The sequence below is a fragment of the Phoenix dactylifera genome, unplaced genomic scaffold (genome assembly GCF_009389715.1).
Source record: "Phoenix dactylifera cultivar Barhee BC4 unplaced genomic scaffold, palm_55x_up_171113_PBpolish2nd_filt_p 001071F, whole genome shotgun sequence".
Taxonomy (NCBI): Eukaryota; Viridiplantae; Streptophyta; class Magnoliopsida; order Arecales; family Arecaceae; genus Phoenix; species Phoenix dactylifera.
Genome location: NW_024068419.1, coordinates 72653 through 91875, shown reverse-complemented (window position 1 = coordinate 91875; position 19223 = coordinate 72653). Strand labels below are relative to the sequence as shown.

Here is a 19223-nt window from a genome sequence, read left to right as displayed (position 1 = left end):
CTTTTTGCTTTTGCAATTTTAATATCTAAATAGTAAAATTAATGCATAAAACAAGAGTAATAAACCAGCTGACTTTTGGTTAGCAGCTTTAAATTCACAAAGGTATCCAGATAACGCAGTCATTTAGAAATAGGCAGCACTAATTTTATTCCATTGTTTATAGTCTTGATTAATTTTATTAGAAATGCCTGCTTTGTCCCACATTCTATAGCAAGCACACAGTCCTCAACATCATCAGGTGGTGAGGCTCTATAGCAAAGCAGATGGTCCTCAACATCATCAGGTGGTGAGGCTGTGTTGGATTGGATAGTGGCTGGGTCTTTCATCTTGAGGACTTGTTTGATTCACAGAAAAAAAATTTCCTCGTCGAAATATTTTTTCTAAAAGAATGATTCATGAGAATACGATATCTAAAAAAACGATTTTGACATATTTGATTGATTATAAGAAATTGGCACATTCCAAAATGGCTTATATTTGATTGAACATCTACCTTCTTAAAAAAAAAAAAATTATATAAAATACCTATTATACCTATAATAAAGAAAAAACCTTATTCATGAAATTTTATGGCTTAAAAATATTTTTTAAAAAAAAATTTCAGTTTCCATCCAGTGGAAAAATAGCTTTTCCATATCTTCCATATTTTTTTCTTTTTCATAAAACATAATAATCTTATTCACATAAAAAATGTTACTTTCCCATTTTCTTCCTTTGAAAACTCCAAATAAACAAAAAGTATTTCTTTGTTTTTCCCTTGCTCACACTTTTTGCTTCATTTCCCACGAACCAAACGAGTCCTTGGTCACATGTTTAGAGGCAAGTCGGTCTGCTAACTTCTTAGCCAGGAAGAGAATGGTCAATGAAATGAGTTCATTTTTTCCCGATCGAATGATTTGTCTCCTGATCCCATTCAGAGGTAGAACAAGGACAGAAGGAAAAATTCAATCCACCTATTGCATAATCATTTCATCATCATCATCATCCATGTATCAAAGCTGCAGATTCAAAATACGATTAGTTTAAAATTTACAAGTCTAGCAACAGCCTTTTTCAAGCAGATGTCCTGGTATATTCCTTCTGATTACATCGTCATTCAGTACTTGTAAATTTGATTCAGTATTTGAGAGCCCCATTTATAAATTTCATCCACCATTTGTATGAATACAACCATAGATGAAATTGGTGATGAGTGACCCTAAATATAGCCATATAGCATACGGAGGGTTAACAAGGAAAAAAAAGGAAAAAGCTAACATTTGGGAATAATGGTATGCTATTGATTCAACATGTTGTATGCTGGTAGATCTTTGATACTGGTAGTGTCCTCTAGGGCAAGCTCACGCTCTAATTGAGCTCTTGTAGACGTCAGAACTTCCTGGAAGGGATGAGGGAGACAGATCAGAAAAAGCACAGATAATGGAGACACAAACCAAAAACTGCCAGCATAGAGTAGTAGAGGTTATTAAAATTTGGAAAGCTGAGAATTACATTAAACTCCATATAAGAAGCACGCTTGGCAAGCCACTGGGCATCCAGCATTCGAAAGGCTACACAGTAGAGGTTATCAAATGCTTTTTCATCTTCTCCAAGAAGTTCCAGAAAACGGGCTCCTGCCTTCGAAGTTGGCATGCCTGCTAGAAAGAATCAACAGACTGCTTAAGATATGTTTTAAAAATATTAAAAATAGAAGTGTTTGTCTGACACGTTACCTGATTGTAAATCTAACATCTGTATCAGCATAAATGATATATTAATACCAGCTACGGCAAATGGGTACTCCCATTCAGCTCTTTTCCCTTCTTGCTTCTTTAACAGCATTTGGAAAGAATCCTCCATAAGAAACAACAGAAGGTTAAGGAGATAAGTAATCCATGGCCTCCAGTTTAACATAAACATGAGGGAAGAAAAGGGAATTTAAATTAAATGAAAGGCATCTCCAAAGAGAAGGTAGTTACAGGATAGTTGTTGGCAAAGAAGATGAGGTTCTCCAATGATATAAAGCCACCGCCCCTGAGAACAAATAATCAGCACCAATTGTTACCATCAAGTACATTTATTTCGTACACGAGAGATGAGCAAACCTCTGCAAAGTGCTTGGTCATATTACCTAAAATCTGTCGATGGGTCGGAACCTTGCCAACCCATCTCCTTCCACAACTCTGATTTGAGAGGAGGAATCTCTTGATTAGGATAAGCCATCCTCCAGAGTTGTTTCAGGGCGTCCTGCAATACAAAATCAGCATCGGATTTATGGATTCCATATTAGATTTATTCTCACTTGAAAAGAGGGAAAAGTCCAAAGAACCATCAACTTATCAATGAAAAGGAAATGTCGGAAAAAAAGGAACAAGGTCTCACAACAATGTTCGAGAAATAATACAAGCATGCAATTGATAACAAATTAAAATTCTGGCAAGAAGATGTACTTGATGTTCCACACGAGAACCATCGAATGGGACCTCCAGTCTCTGCCTCAAATATCTCAGTCTTTCTTCCTACAAGGTTGAGCAGTACTAAATCAGAAAATAATCATTCATAACCAAAAAAACCTAGAGAGGGTTCTAAGACACCCGGGGAAATGGTCGATTTCCCACCTTCCTTTTTTCTCGGGCATATCGAGAGGTTGGTCTAGTACAAGAATGAGAAAGTTTTTAACATTACATTATACAAATATTTAGAGGTAGAAAGTTTATTATATGCCAGGAAAGACAATGATAAACTTAATGAAGCTGCAAATAGAACAAAGCATATTAAAATTTATCTAATTAGCCAAGAAAAAAAGCATTGATTGCTTTTCAATCTCCAAATGCCAGATATTCTATTTTTTTCTGAGATATTGACAGATCAACAGAGGTATAGGTCTCTGCCTTATTGATAGAAGCAACTCTCTGGTTAGGGACATGACATCCATATTTATTACTCTGTAAAGCCGACCTCTCTTTTCTGGCATAGCTGATGCAGCATGTAGATAAGGAAAGCATAGTCCCAGTGGGGACCAGTGCCTTTTTACAGTCTAAACTCCTCTAACAACTGATACTCTAAATGTACTAACAAAAAAGCAAGCATAATCTATGATTCAGATACGGTCAAAAAACACCAGCCATGTCAGTTGGAGGTTGAAGATAGATGAGTTCCTCAAGAAAGCAAATCCTCTCACAGATTAACAGGATCTCATAGACAAAGATCAAGCATCAACTACTTCATCGTCAAAATTGAAAATAAAAAGACACCATGTCAATAACAACATATGCAGAACTACCACTTCTGTGTTCTTTACAAGAAAATTGAGGTCAATTTTACGCACATTCCATGACAATTCACCTCATATGTGGTGCATATGGGAAGAAAAGGAACAGCCTAACATGGCATTAGGGCCAGCCATTGTCGGTCAGCAGAAAAGCCAATCCCAAAACAAGCACCTTTAATTTGGCCTCAAACTCACCCTGTAAAAGTTTTGATTTGCTTGGGTTTCCTTTTATTAATATAATACGTGATCATTTAGGAGTTCTGCAGGAGCTTCTGCATGCAAACATGGGTTGGTTTTGGGTGCCTATTAATCTTATAATTAATTTCCTTTTTGACGAGCTACAGTTGAACACACATTGGGCAGCAAAGAGGTGGTCAGTCAGTTTTCCCAAAATAAATATAAGTTGCTATCTTGTTTTGTTATTAAGAAGTCCTAACATGAGTCAACACGATGGTCTACTTAGTCAACAAAAGGTATGCTATACAACTACTTATCTAGTTAAAATAAAAAATTACTTATCTAGCCAAAATATTTTTCCTGACGTTGAAACCTTAACAAACTAATAATCAAAACCGTTTGGTCAATCAACTGATGGAGAGATTGGTTAGAAAAGAAAACATGGACATGCCTATTCCGGACTAATATTCTTTATGCTGAATTGAGGAAATCTTGTAATAGAGTAACATGCCATACTATGCTATACCACCCTGTATCCACAAAGCATGAGTTGATGTAGGAGCTGTACTAATAAATGATCAATACATCCCCTAACCATGGTATTTAAAACCTTGCTTAAAAGCAACATTTAGAAACCTGGTTGGCCAGGCTAGGTCAACCAATTACCTGCTAGACCTTGCATGTCGAGTCAAGGCTAAACCTAGAGATAGTTTAAACCATCTTTGAATTGGTAACTTGGACAGTACAACCTTGAGCTGCTCGGGTCAAAGACTTAAGACCCACAAGTCAACCAAGGGTGAGAAGAAGAGGAGGGGAAAATATAATACCTTCCTGACCCCAAATATGCCAAATCCTAAGATTTCCTCCCCTCTTGATCTCTTGGCGTACATGGACGAGCACCATTGTCAGAGAGGGTTATAGAGGATCTTGATGGCATCAGTAAGTAGGTGTCCGAGGAGTTGTCAAGCTCGGAGGAGTCGACATTGCCAATGCATAATGTCGGTAGAGAGGTCATCTTATTGGGGGCTCAATGGTGATGTTGAAGGGAGGTTGGCTTGTGCAGGGCTCGAGGGCGATAGTGAGAGGAGGCCAAGCTATGAGGCTCCGTGGCGATAGCGAGAGGACGGATTGTGGCAAGGGTCAAAGGTCATGGCAAGAGTAAAGCAAGAATTTGGATCAAAGCATGGTTGTCGGAACTGTCCCGAACAGAGTGGTTCAGGGCGTATCGAGCCGTACCGACGGTGGACCGGGACAGTTCCAACAACCGGAACGAAAGCTGTCGACGGAGGGGGAGAAGGAAAAAGGAAAGAGAGAAAAAGAGAGAGCAAGCGGGGGAGGGAGAGTGAGAGAAAGGAAGAGAGAGAAAGGTGGAGGCTGGCCGACGGAGGGCCGGCGAGCCGCGCAGAGGCCGGCGAACCGCGCATAGGAATCGGAGGAGAGGCTACACCTCGAGTCCCATGTTTTGTTCGAAACAGGGGTCTCAGAGGGGGCTCCTTTTTTATTTGCCGACTTCACTTAAAAATCTCTAAATTAAAAATAGGCCCCCTTTGGAACCCTTGTTTCGAACGAAACATGAGACTCAAGGTGGAGCCTCTCCTCCGCCTCCTTTGCACGGATCACCGGCCTCCACCACCCTCCTCTCTCCCTCCCTCTCCCCCCTTCTCTCTCTTTTCCTCTCTCTCCCGTTCTCCCTCTCCCCTGCCTCCTCTACTATATCGGTACAGGCCCGGATGGAATGGTACAAGGGCATACCGACCTATGCTGCCGGACAACTGGTACGAGCCTAGTTCCGGCACAACAAACCTTCGATCGAAGAGAGTTGGATAAAAAGGAGCAGGGATAAGCATTTTGGAAGATGGGTGATAATGAAACAAATATTGAAGGAGAAATGGAGGGATGAGATATTTATAATCTTTCTCTGACTCGCAGTTATCCTACAGTTGAACCATAGACCCATGACATGGCCACCAATCTGATTTAGTGCATGTCAATAGGTTTGGTACACTGGTTAAAAAAGAATATACAAAAGGATTATATGTAGATCACTAGATAGATTTAGCATGAGGTCTTACACTCGTGTCTTTATGCCTAGAGAAGTGACCATAGATATTTAATCGGAAATTCTGTGATTTTCTTTTGTGAATAAATATGAAGAAAATTGAAAACAACATTCGAATTATAGAAAAGATTCTTGAAATAATGATCCAAAAATAAAATTAAATACCATATGGTATGCAATTTTAGCAGGAATAAAAGGGAAAATAAGACCCCCTATGTTTGGACGACCAATACCAAATTGAAAATGGTCTCTATCTTAAATGAAGAGATAGATGAAGGATCACAAGACTACACAATCAGATGGGAAAAAAGCTTCTTATACTTTCCATAATGATTCAATCTTTTAGTACTAATCGTAAGTGATTAAAGAACAAGTAAATTGGACACTAAAAAAAAGTATACTGGATCATTTAATATCTGGTAGCATGCACAGGTTGATACTTACACCATAGCAGGTGCATAAGTGCACATAATCTGATAAAATTTAACAATAGACACTTAAAATAATGAAGAAGGAAAGTATACATAATCCACATATAGAAGAGAGAGAAAGGTGGAGGCTGGCCGACGGAGGGCCGGCGAGCCGCGCAGAGGCCGGCGAACCGCGCATAGGAATCGGAGGAGAGGCTACACCTCGAGTCCCATGTTTTGTTCGAAACAGGGGTCTCAGAGGGGGCTCCTTTTTTATTTGCCGACTTCACTTAAAAATCTCTAAATTAAAAATAGGCCCCCTTTGGAACCCTTGTTTCGAACGAAACATGAGACTCAAGGTGGAGCCTCTCCTCCGCCTCCTTTGCACGGATCACCGGCCTCCACCACCCTCCTCTCTCCCTCCCTCTCCCCCCTTCTCTCTCTTTTCCTCTCTCTCCCGTTCTCCCTCTCCCCTGCCTCCTCTACTATATCGGTACAGGCCCGGATGGAATGGTACAAGGGCATACCGACCTATGCTGCCGGACAACTGGTACGAGCCTAGTTCCGGCACAACAAACCTTCGATCGAAGAGAGTTGGATAAAAAGGAGCAGGGATAAGCATTTTGGAAGATGGGTGATAATGAAACAAATATTGAAGGAGAAATGGAGGGATGAGATATTTATAATCTTTCTCTGACTCGCAGTTATCCTACAGTTGAACCATAGACCCATGACATGGCCACCAATCTGATTTAGTGCATGTCAATAGGTTTGGTACACTGGTTAAAAAAGAATATACAAAAGGATTATATGTAGATCACTAGATAGATTTAGCATGAGGTCTTACACTCGTGTCTTTATGCCTAGAGAAGTGACCATAGATATTTAATCGGAAATTCTGTGATTTTCTTTTGTGAATAAATATGAAGAAAATTGAAAACAACATTCGAATTATAGAAAAGATTCTTGAAATAATGATCCAAAAATAAAATTAAATACCATATGGTATGCAATTTTAGCAGGAATAAAAGGGAAAATAAGACCCCTATGTTTGGACGACCAATACCAAATTGAAAATGGTCTCTATCTTAAATGAAGAGATAGATGAAGGATCACAAGACTACACAATCAGATGGGAAAAAAGCTTCTTATACTTTCCATAATGATTCAATCTTTTAGTACTAATCGTAAGTGATTAAAGAACAAGTAAATTGGACACTAAAAAAAAGTATACTGGATCATTTAATATCTGGTAGCATGCACAGGTTGATACTTACACCATAGCAGGTGCATAAGTGCACATAATCTGATAAAATTTAACAATAGACACTTAAAATAATGAAGAAGGAAAGTATACATAATCCACATATAAAAACACCAAGAACAACATCACTCCTTTTTATAGCTAGAAATTCATGAAAATACTTAAGATTTCACATCTTCTCATTGGTCACTTGATGAAATTGACAACATTAAGAAGGAAAAAAAGGAAATTCTTCAGTGTTACCTGCAAGGGACTAAGACAGATTGGATTACCCTGTCCATTTTGAATAATAGATGGAAGAGGTAAGAACCTCCCTATAATTGAACCAGAGCCCAGGAGAATGTTTACTGCAGAGAAAATAAATGTAATCAGCATCAAGGATTGAGATATTTCATGCCAATGCTATGGCAACCTTGGCACTAGCACAGTGCTACCATGTCGTGTTATGCCAATGCCTGGCAAACAATGCCACCACAAAGTGTTAAACATTGGCATGGAGCACGCCAGTGGCCTATGTTGATAAGGCACTAACATGCTACATATCAAGGTACACCATACCGTACCAAACCGGACGGTACAGGGTACCAATTCAGTATTAGTACACAGTATAGGGCCGTACCGACACTTAGTATGCCAAATTAGCCCCCATACCGGATATACCGACAGTGATAGAGTAGCACCGGTATGGGGCCTGGTACTAAGACGGCATGCCTTGCTACATATCATACCAATGAGATTTAATTTCATGATCAAGATTATTTAGAGTATGTTTAACAGTGCAAATAGCAAATAAAGGAAAACAAAACAGAACATAACTTTTATCTATCAAGGTAGAGAGGACTTAATATGAAATAAGAAAGAAATAGCTTATTTAGGATGTGCAATTACATGGAAAAGATTTGACCTCTATTGATTATTAGATAACTTCAACCTTTTCAAACCATTTACAAATGAACAATTTATTTGGCCGTCAGGTAATAGGTGTGAAAAATTTCATTATTAAACCAGCAATCTTGAAACCATTTTCCAAAAATATAATTAAAACAGCTCCAGTTCATGGAATAATTGATAGATCTGACCAGTAATGTAGTTTGCATCATCTACTTGATAAGGATACAAAGACAAATTGGAGGAATCTGAAGAAATGTTGCTTTTAAGAAATGTCTGTGAGAGTCAGTGCACTAGACTATGATAGTAAGTATAAACATGCTAAACATTAGGTCTCTTCAATTTATTAGTTCAGTCTATATAATCTGTATAGAGGTTATACATATATGCCTAGGTGCAGATTGACCCTGTGGGCGGCGGGGGGCGGGGGATATCTAACATTAAGGTTCCAAAAAGTTTGACGAGCAAAAGACTAAGGTTGCACAAGTCATCAAGATATGTGTAACATTGTCATATCCAAATTCTTCTGTTTCTGACTTCAACATCCAACTATTGACATAAAGTATCATAGAACTAGGTAAACTCCGCTAAAGCATCATGGAAATTTGGGGCTCCAAGGTCCTCTTTGAGGGTGATCATGTGATACTCTCTTTCCAGGAATGTCTTTTATCTCTTGCGAATCAATCATGTATCCTCAAGACAATATAGTACCAATATATGTCAGAATTTTCACATTTGCTCAAACAGTGGATGTTGCCTAAAACTTTCTATGAAGCATCAGCTCATGAGTTCTATTAATTCCAAAAAATAATTAATGGCTGTTATACACCAAGATGAATATATCCCTTGTCCTCCAGGGTAAAGAATAACATTTTCCTAGAGTGGCCCTTGATATTATGGTTTCTGTAAGACTTTCATATAATATTGCATTTTCATCCCTCCAAAACTTGCAGCAGTTTATTAATCCATGTGAGCCAATTATGTTATCTGCAGATGTAATTCGTTGTTGTTCTTACTGTTGTTATGTTATTACATACTAATCCACTTTATCAGATCTGCTTAACCTGATAATTTATTCAGCACATTTTTTGAACTTTTGAAGAATTTTGTATATATTGATTATTTACATTACGTCACATATATGCACATCAAAGTTAATGTGTATTCGCAATTTCCTGTGTATGCATCTAAACATACATTTCTGAGTCTGAGTTTGATGTATAGACCTCTAGACATGCATTTTCCTGGTCAAAGGTTATATACTAGCATAATGCCCTAATGAAATCATTCAAATGATGCCATCTCTTTCTTGTAAAGTCAGAAGAAGTATGTTTCATACGTCTCTCTCTCTCTCTCTTTCACACAACACACAGAGAGAGAATAGTGATGCGGGCACCACCAATCATTTCAAAGAAATGATGTATGAATGACCCAGACAAACACTTGGGAAAACACCTGACAGTAACCCAGTTTTTAAAACTCTCTTTTTTGACCATATAGATGTTTGATTTAGTTACAACATGATGCTACTATAGAATCATGTGTATGAGATCTAAGACATCATTATTGTCTTTCCATGAAAATAAAAGGATCAGTCAAAGATACCTAATATCATTTTTGGAATAATAATAATTTGTATAGGTTTCAGTCCAGTCTTTAATCAACAGAAATGCTACATTTCTAGGGTCACGGATCAAACCCAGTCCAATCATTGAGAAGAATATAAAACAGAGAAAAAAAGATTAAAAATATCCTTCTCTGATGATAATCAATATATGTGCAACAAATCAGGACCCAAACATCACGTTGAAATTATTTTGTAAGTCTTTTATAATGCAATAACATTTACCCATAAATTAACAGGTCCATTGTTTCTGTTCAATGTGCTCCACAAGAGGATAATGACGATAATGCCCTTGCAAGTCTTTGCTCATTTAAATTTTTCTTTGTATGTTGACCATGAGTTTGTTCCAACATTCTCATCACTGCCAATGTTACCAAAAGAACAAGCATGAATCAAAATCCTTCTCACCATGCAACTGTCCCCAATCTACAGTAACTGCACTTGGACAACCCTTAACTTCCACACAAATAAATCTTGCTAGCGTTCAGAGATCACATAACATTCCAGAAATGCTATTCCACATGATCACCCACATCCCATTGCTCTATGCAGCATTCTATCTATCTCATCTTTTAGATCATAAAGTCAAGGCGTAAAAATACATTGCTTGAGGATAACTCCTTTATTAAACTATCCTTTCCACTAAAACCTGCTTAACAACTTAGTTACAGCTTAATACCGCATCTCTGAAAGCATTCATCTATGATAAGGGTACTCTGTATTTCCTCAGAAAAAGATACTCTGTAAGTCATTCATGTCAAATGCATGTGCTAAAACAAGAATAAAATTAAATATAAAATTGGTGCGGACACCAGTGCCAGGTCACCCGTCACTCAGGTCTACGGTCGCCGCAGGAGGATGGTCCAACCAATTTGATTTTATTTTGGAGTGATTTTATGTTATTAGGGCTTATTAGGGTATTTTGTTATTTAACAGCCTTTAGGGCTTATTTTGGTATTTTATCATTTTGAGGGTCTTTGTGAGATTAGTTTCTTTTTTAGAGGATCTTTTGCATTTTCTGGGTCTTATAAATATGTTGGACCATACATCGTTTAGGGTTATGCTATGAATAAAAAAATTCTGAATTTTTTTCTTTAGCTCTGGCGTGTGAAACCCTGAGCGGGACTAGGTGCGAAGCCTAGTTCTTCTTCCTCTTCCTCCCTCCTCTCTCCTTCTTCCCTATTTCTCCTCTCTCCTTTTTCTCTCTTTCTTTCTTTTCCTGTTGTCCGGCATCAAAAATACCATATGATCGGATCACATACTTTGATGTATTTTTTCTTTACCATATTACATTGATTTTAATATTTACTTACATTCTGTAACTGTAACAAACTGGATATTAAAAGAATTGATCACATTGAAGTTAACTATAAAATCTACAGTAAGAGGTTGTACTGGTAATGGTGCACACTTAATGACAATTACCTAACCATTGTGCCCACTGAGCAATCAAATTCGAAAAAAGATATGTCCAGTGGAGCTGTTCCTTCTTTTTGTCGTCCCAAATATCTTCATGACTTCTATGATCATATCCCTTTGAACAACATAAAGCTAGGTAAGCATAGAAAATAACAATGAGAATTGTCTTCCAACTTCAATTCACTCCCATGGTCCACAATAGAAAGAGAAAATTCACCTCAGAGTGGTCCTCATCATAACTATAATTTCCAAGAAGAGGTTCATTTAGGGCATCTAAACCTGATTCATCCATATGCTCATTTCTTCCCCCATCAACATCCCCGTGACGAAGCCGCCTTCTTAAGGTTCTGGTTGCCATAATAGAAATTATTTGATTTTGCTAACTCTGCCTGTAACAAACAAGATAAGCATATCATAAGCATGTGTGACATCAATGTCTTAAAATAGCCTCGTTATTTCATTACAACATATTAATCTTAAGCAAGTGGAAGGGAATGGCAAAATTAAATCAAATGTGATTCTTTCTACAAATTTGAATTATTAAAAATTCCTAGTAGTTTGGAAAAGTTAATCATGTGTTCATGAAATCCACATCAGTACTCTTTGTGTGTTGTAAAAAACATCAGTAATTGAGTTTAAAACATTAATTGAGTTTATCTGCTCTAATATTGTTAGGATACAAGAAAAGATGATATATTTATCACAGACACTGAACTGAACAATAAAGTAATATAAAATAGACTGAAACTTTTACAATTACCAATTCCATTTCTCTCTTTTTTTTTTAATAACTGATACCATGGGAGACAGTAATATGTGTCAATTATAACAGAAACATGCAACACATCTGCTGAATATCAGCATTCATCTTTTACTAGCCAAAAGGTATGATCTTCTATTTGTTTATACATCATTGAACTACTACAGGTGACTTATGTTATTTAGAGAAGGAATTAGGCCATGTAATTAATCAATACTTGCACAAATTGCATGTTGAAGGGGAAACAGTGAACTTTTTTCACATAACAATCTAAAATAAGTGTTCATATATTAGTTGAAAGTGAATCAAAAGTTGCAGAACAGTAAATCTGATAACAACATTCACAAATGTGACATTAAAGTCCACCGTAAGACATACATCATTAATTGCATTATGTATGTGGATTGTGATTTCAGTCAAAACAAGCCACAACGTAGTTGTTCCCTGGATCCAAAAAACATGTTACTAGTCCCTATTATCATTACCTAGAGATCACAATATCCCATCATTGCAAATAAGCATGCTGGATACTATGCATCAAGTATATACAAAATGAGTAGTTATATAGTGCAAATAGTATGCATGTGCTCTGCAGTGCCTCCTCTTTACAATCAGCAGTTGGTTTAAAAGAAATGTAAACAAATAGAGGCCCAAAATTGACACAGTGTACACGTTTCCACCTCAAAATTCTCCAGTCTCAGTAAGTAATTTGTATAATTATAGCTGTCACATACACATAGTTAATACTTAATACTACTATTCTATTCAAGATGTCAGTAATGCCTTTCTTACTCAAGAACCGACTGAATAAATACTTAAATTTCATCTTAGGCTGTTAACCAAATTGTTCTACCTCGTCACTCTTCAACTTTTTGCTAACCACACCACTAAGATGGTCATCTTGTTTGGATGTGCTAAATTCATTTTCTCACTACAACTTCATGATAAGATATAAAAGCCTCATTCCAACATATTTAGCACACATCAGCACATCTTTTTCTTATAAATTGGTTCCAGCATTTTCTCCAATTCAATTAGGAGTTGCTAGTCCTAAATAAATAGACACCATAAGAAAGCCAAAAATAAATTTGACATAAGAACTTGCATACGTGCCATGTTTTAACAAGTACATAATAAGTAATTTATTCACATGCATGCATGCAAGCATGCAAGAATGCATCCATACATATGCATATATACATACTTATACACACATTATTATGCAAGTACAAATATAGATATGGATTTATGAACATATGATTATATATATATATATATATATAGAGAGAGAGAGAGAGAGAGAGAGAGAGAGAGAGAGCGATCTAGACTATGCTACACCGAGGTGGATCTCCACTCAGGTTTAGTCAGATCTAAATTGGATAATGAGGGTCCCACATTGATTATATATAGATATATATATATATATATAGAGAGAGAGAGAGAGAGAGAGAGAGAGCTAGACTATGCTACACCGAGGTGGATCTCCACTCAGGTTTAGTCAGATCTAAATTGGATAATGAGGGTCCCACATTGATAATCCAAACTATTGGATGTGATCTACTACATCTAAACTACTTGTACCAAGGTTTACCATCTCAAAATTGGATCCGTAGAGATACCATCTTGGTACAGTATTAGTAGACCTGATACGGGTGTCAATTCAATGTACGGACACTCAGTACACCATCGACACCCGTATAGTTTGGTATCAATATGGTATGATAGGGTCAATACATGTGATTTGGAGACCCCTATAAATTCATGTATGGGTATATACATGTGTTTATATAAATGTGATGTCTATCTAATTCTACATTTTGACATTCTATATGCTGGCACATACCCACTGTACATATATACTAGTAAATGGAGATGGAAGAAAAATTAGAATCTTTATCTATACTTCTTTTATATCTTCAGCATTTTGACAACATTAATAACAGAATTTCTTTCTTTTAAAAGAGATGCATGCCATAGAAGCATCTTCTTTTATATTATATAATGCTTATGTATGATGAGTATTCTATATACACATGCTGCCTGCAGTATAACACTCGAAATCCCCTCCTTGTATGGATCACAGCTACTGAAGCAGAGAAAAGGGAGGGAAGTTGAAACACACAAAATCATATTCTTCCTTAACATTTAGAAGTTACATCATGGTTCCGCCCAGTTTTATTCTCATCTAGAGGAATACAAAATTTGATCTTTCCATAAACCTGATATTTTCTATAACTTAACAAAAGCACATTACTGTTTTTTGCATGTTCATATAGTACAAATATGTTACAAAAATGAATTTATTTATGAAAAGTCTGACAAGGTGGGATGCAAATGGGCAGGCAATTTATATTCTTCAAGCTGACACATCAAGCTGGCCCTGTAGACATTTTTCAATATCCTCTGCAGGTCAGGCACAATGTGCATCCTTCCAGACCACCCTTGTTGGAGACCCAAAACAACTTCAGTCATATAAGTCCTTCTCCGATGTTCTTATACTTTCAGATTCTATATCATTCATAGCTTTGTTATAATAGCTACAACCTTTAATATGGCCTTCTTTCTTAATGCTCATAACATTACCTTATGTAGTGACCTATCCCTTGCTTCCTAAGTTTAATTCAATGCATCTCCAAGCTGATAGCTTCATCTCTACATATATAGCACGAACTCTTGCAGAGCATCTCCAGCCCCCAATTATGATTTTATATTTCAAGTACCCAACCGTTATAGGGTCAGTGGACTATCATCCAACAGCATACATAGAAGTGAGACAAGAAATTGGTCTATTATCTTAAGCATGACATAGTATCCATGACTCACCCAAAAGAAATTTAAAAAAAATAAATAAATAAAATAAGTCCACACTCAAGCTACTGGACAGCCATCCCATGGCTATGATCAGCTAGCCTCCATAAGAATGGAGAGGAGATAGAATTTGTAATTTCATCCTGTCATGCCTGTGCTCGTGCCACCTCAATGCTACCATGAGTATTAGACTGTTATTCAATAGCTATACATGGCTAGCTCATGTGCAAAAAGAAAGACCAGGAGATGAGAAGTAGGAGTTTTTGAAACTCCTCCCTCTTCCGCCTCTCAAGTATTTAGTGGGATCGCCAAACATCCATCATAAACACTTCTCATATATTAATTGCATCGATCACATGGGACAAATGCTAGTACATGCAATGTTAATCATAGTTACACAACCCATGTGTTCAAAACAATTTCTCATGATATAAACATACCAGCAACGAACAAGCCTTACAAGACAACCTTCAATTCATTTGATGAATTCTTCTTCTATGTTCATTCCTATCCAAAGCTACCTCCTTTGCTAAAGCAAGATTCTCCAAATCTTGTTATCATGTGGAGCTAGCTCATATGAAATGTCCTTAATATTAAGAGAAATCAAATAATCAAATAAAGTTTCTATAGTTTGAGCTTCTTACTACAATCCACAGCCACCAGACATTCCAATGACTAGGATCATAAAGATTAAATGAACATGATGTATTAGATCAAAATAATCCTTTGCAATAAAAAGGGGGGAAGCGGGAGTATATGGAAGAGTAAATATACTATCCACTTAAACAGACTTGAATGGTGCTCAACTTTTCATGATATATATGATAAAATTAATAGTATGAATAACCAAGATATACCATACCATTCCAAACCAAGCGGTATAGGGTGTACCATACCATACCAGTTCGGTACCGGTATATGGTATGAAGGGTGTATCGACACTCAATACGCTAAACCGGCCTCCATACCAGGCGTACCGACACAGTAACAGGGTGGCACCAGTACGGAGCCTGGTACCGAGACGGCGTACTGTGTGAATAACAATTATCGTGATTCAATTGACTAACTTTCAAGGTTCGAATAGAACGAAAATATGCTCCTACACCTAGTGCAACCCAAAAGTTCAATGGTTATAATTCTATAGATATCATCTCTTTGACACAACATTGTTGGATCGTAATAACAACATATAGTCGGATATGACTGTTGCTCCAAGGCCAAAAATATGTGTGATTTCTGACAAGGAAGAGATCAGTAGTGTGCCTCTAAAGTTTGGATGTTTCAGATTTCTGACAACTCAATAATTTTCTGAGAGAAGACTGATGTACCAACTACCAAGATAGAGCAGAATCCCATTCATTTACTCCAAAATCACTTTGATACTCTTTAAAAAACGAACAGAATGCTAACACATAAATCTTATGAGCATTCTATCCACAAAAGCATGGAAAAAAGTTATTATGCATGCATATATACACGCTAAGCCAATGGAAATCCACTTAGTGTGGAGATCTCTTGCCCAAGTCAGATGTCGCTTTCCCAAAACCACCATTTTGACTCCCCCTCCCTTTATCATGTATCTACTTTGGATAGTCCCATCTGTTATAAATGCACCCCATTTGCGCAGGTCTTGCTTCTGTTTGGCCTACGTGCTTCTTCTCATGTACATCCAATGTATGCACATGCAATCCTCTATGTTTGTATGTATTTGTGCATACATTTGTTTGCAAATATATCAAAAAGTTGTCATACAACCATCAATATATCCTAAAAAATTTATTCAAGTAATATACAATTCCAAAGGATGCAGATCCTCAAAATAATCAGAACGACCGATACAAAACTCCGATCAATTATGGCTCCCTTATGTCAAGCTTCTACAAGAACTATTAATTTCAACAAACATGAACATGCAAGATGCAAGCATAATCAAAATTAGATTAACAACCAACTTCACTTTCTATTCACTGATCCTCTAAGAAATCTTCAAATCGGATGTAAAGATCCATTGGAAGGCAAAGAACCCTGGCATCGAGGTTATTCAACCTTCACTAGATTTATCTTTCTCTCCATAACAAACAATTTGAACAACTGGACCAAACCCTAAGGTCAACAGACTTCAACAGTTTCTTTCCAATGATTCTTCCGAAGAATGTCATTCAAAGTCTCCAATGTCAGCATAAGACCCAATTGGCAACAAACCCACACCAGATCCACCATGCCCGTAACTCCTTGCTGAAAAAATCATACAATGTTTAGGAAAAACGAAATAGAACATCAATATACCAAATTCAATTGGATCCAAGAAAAACTATTTAAAAAAGGCACCTTTCTTTCAGCAATTTTCTCACTACAGCCTAATATACATTACCAGATAACACAAAACAAAATCAGCAACAGAAATGCAAACATTCTCCAAGAAATTCAGCAAGAAACCGTCTTTAATTTCATCTGGATCAATCCTAACATGAAGAAACATCGGATATAACTGAGGTATTCTTTTTTTTCTCGAACAGATTTAAGATTTTCTTGTCACACAAACCAAGAAAATAAAAAAAACAAAAAACAAAAAACAAAATATCCATCCATCTCCTCAGTTTATCCTCTAGGGCCCCAAAATCCAAGACAACGTTCCATAGAACAATCGAATTAGCTTCATTGAGATCTATCTAAACTTCTGAATATGAAAAAGAAAAAACAAAAACCTTCTGAAAAATCTAGAGAAACATGGATTCTAAGACAAACCTTACCGAAAAGGCGACCTTTCAAACCTAATTAGAAGAACCCCACAAGAAGAAGGGTGAAGCGATCTCTTGCTTAAAACGAAAAGATTCGTGCTTTGGGAATTGAGATAGAAGCTTCGCTCGCAAGGTATCTGAAGCCCAAATTGAGAATTCGAGACCCGTTCTCCAATCAACAGAGAGCAGGGAATCCCGTAGAAATCTGGAGCTCGTCCAGAACTTGATATAACCTTCCGCTGTTTAATTCCACGCCATCGTCCGACTCTCCGACTCCGGACGAACCGGATGGCCTCCTACGGTTGAATCTGATGGGTGGGGGCTGATAATCAAAACATGGGGTGGTAATATCTTCTGCGCCGCGCCTACAGCGATGGTATCTTTTAAAGCAATACGATTAACGCTACGATTCGCCCATTAGTTGTTCACCAACACAAAAGGCTAGTTCTTGTGGTTTGAAGATAAAGTGGATGGGCTCGTTTGGTTCGCGGGAAGTATTTTCCCTCCTAGGAATATGATTCCTGGGAATCAGATTCCTAGGAAGAGGATACCTAGGAAAGTACTTTTGACATGTTTGGTTAACCATGGGAAAGTGACTAATTTCCAAAGTGCTTATGTTTGGTTGACCATCCACTTTCCTAGGAAAGTTATGTATAATTTCTATTATGCCCTTAATAAAAATTAGGTCTTTAATGCCTCTTTAATGCTTCTTTAATGCTGAAGGGTTTTTTTGGGAAAAAATAAAAAAGGAGTGATTCCCACCTCATGGGAAAGTAACTTTCCCATGTTTCTTATGGGAAAGACTTTCCCATGAAATGTGGGAATCATATTCCCATGGGAATACAACTTTCCCATCTCTCTCCTTTGAAAACTCCAACCAAACAAGAGGCATTTCATTACTTTCCCATTGACCACACTTTCTTCCTTCGTTTTCCTGCGAACCAAACGAGCCCTTAAAGCAATACGATTAACGCTACGATTCGCCCATTAGTTGTTCACCAACACAAAAGGCTAGTTCTTGTGGTTTGAAGATAAAATGCCTTTGACTGCTGCTGTTGTTCATGAATTGGTAAAAAGATGGAGAGATGAAAGGTCATTTGAGTTGTTCATTATTATTATTTTTTTTTTTTTGGTTCAACGATAGCTCACATCAATCTAGCATAAGATGAAAAAAAAAAAAGATGTCTTATAGTTAATTTTGTAGCATCCGACCCTACCAGGTGGAAAAAAAATAAGATGTTTGTATGAAATGTCCGTTTTAACAAAAAAAAAAAAAAAAAGATGACACAGGGGTGAAGGCTTAGGGTCGGATGCTGTCTACAAAACCCATCCGAATGTTGAGCTGCAAAGGAGGCGACCCAGTCGGTAACTCTGTTCATCTCCCAATAAACATGAGCAACCTGGATAGAGTTGATTGTTTTCTTTTCTCTTTTTTTTAGCAAAACAGTAGAAGTTCAATCATTGTTTTTGTATTCATTTTATAAGCATAGCCCAAATATAATCCAATATAAAAGATAAAGTTAAAATAACATATATCTAAAATTAACTACAAAGATACGATTTTAGTCTATGAATGCACTATAGAAAAGGATAATTAAAATATTTTAAAATTAATGGAAGACAAATATGCAATCCTATAGAAAAATTCGTAATTGACAAGTGGAATAGGCCATAGCTCATGTAATAAATGTTAACCATAATCAAATAAATATAAAAGGCATTAATTAAGATGGAATTCTTTGGATTCAAATGATTTGAAAAAAAAAATAGAAGAAGGGGAACAAGAACAAGGGAAAAAGAAGAAGAAAGAAATAGCCTTCTTTAAA

General features: G+C 36.9%; 1 protein-coding gene across 3 annotated transcripts; it reads right to left on the bottom strand.

Annotated features, from left to right (window-relative positions):
* Nucleotides 1-988: 988 nt before the first annotated feature.
* Nucleotides 989-17703, bottom strand: LOC120103671 (ELMO domain-containing protein A-like). 3 transcript variants are annotated; one of them, XM_039121430.1, is made up of 10 exons: nucleotides 17405-17703; nucleotides 11309-11480; nucleotides 11098-11206; nucleotides 7404-7507; nucleotides 2430-2498; nucleotides 2111-2226; nucleotides 1959-2013; nucleotides 1713-1833; nucleotides 1492-1637; nucleotides 989-1378 (listed from the first exon to the last, which is right to left on the bottom strand). In XM_039121430.1, exons 2-10 carry the CDS (start codon nucleotides 11447-11449, stop codon nucleotides 1277-1279), a joined length of 963 nt encoding a protein of 320 aa, XP_038977358.1. In that variant the 5' UTR covers nucleotides 11450-11480; nucleotides 17405-17703; the 3' UTR covers nucleotides 989-1276. The 3 variants fall into 3 exon arrangements, with proteins under 3 accessions (XP_038977358.1, XP_038977359.1, XP_038977360.1); XM_039121431.1 differs by having other exon boundaries at nucleotides 17410-17703; XM_039121432.1 differs by having other exon boundaries at nucleotides 1492-1634; nucleotides 17405-17697.
* Nucleotides 17704-19223: the final 1520 nt, after the last annotated feature.

Excerpts from the sequence above, each read along its gene's own strand:
- LOC120103671 (XM_039121430.1), bottom strand. The coding sequence starts at position 11,449 with ATGGCAACCAGAACCTTAAGAAGGCGGCTTCGTCACGGGGATGTTGAT. Across the intron at positions 2,227-2,429 it reads GTTCTCGTGTGGAACATCAA|GACGCCCTGAAACAACTCTG; the intron begins GTACATCTTCTT and ends TTTGTATTGCAG. Across the intron at positions 1,638-1,712 it reads GATGTTAGATTTACAATCAG|CAGGCATGCCAACTTCGAAG; the intron begins GTAACGTGTCAG and ends GATTCTTTCTAG.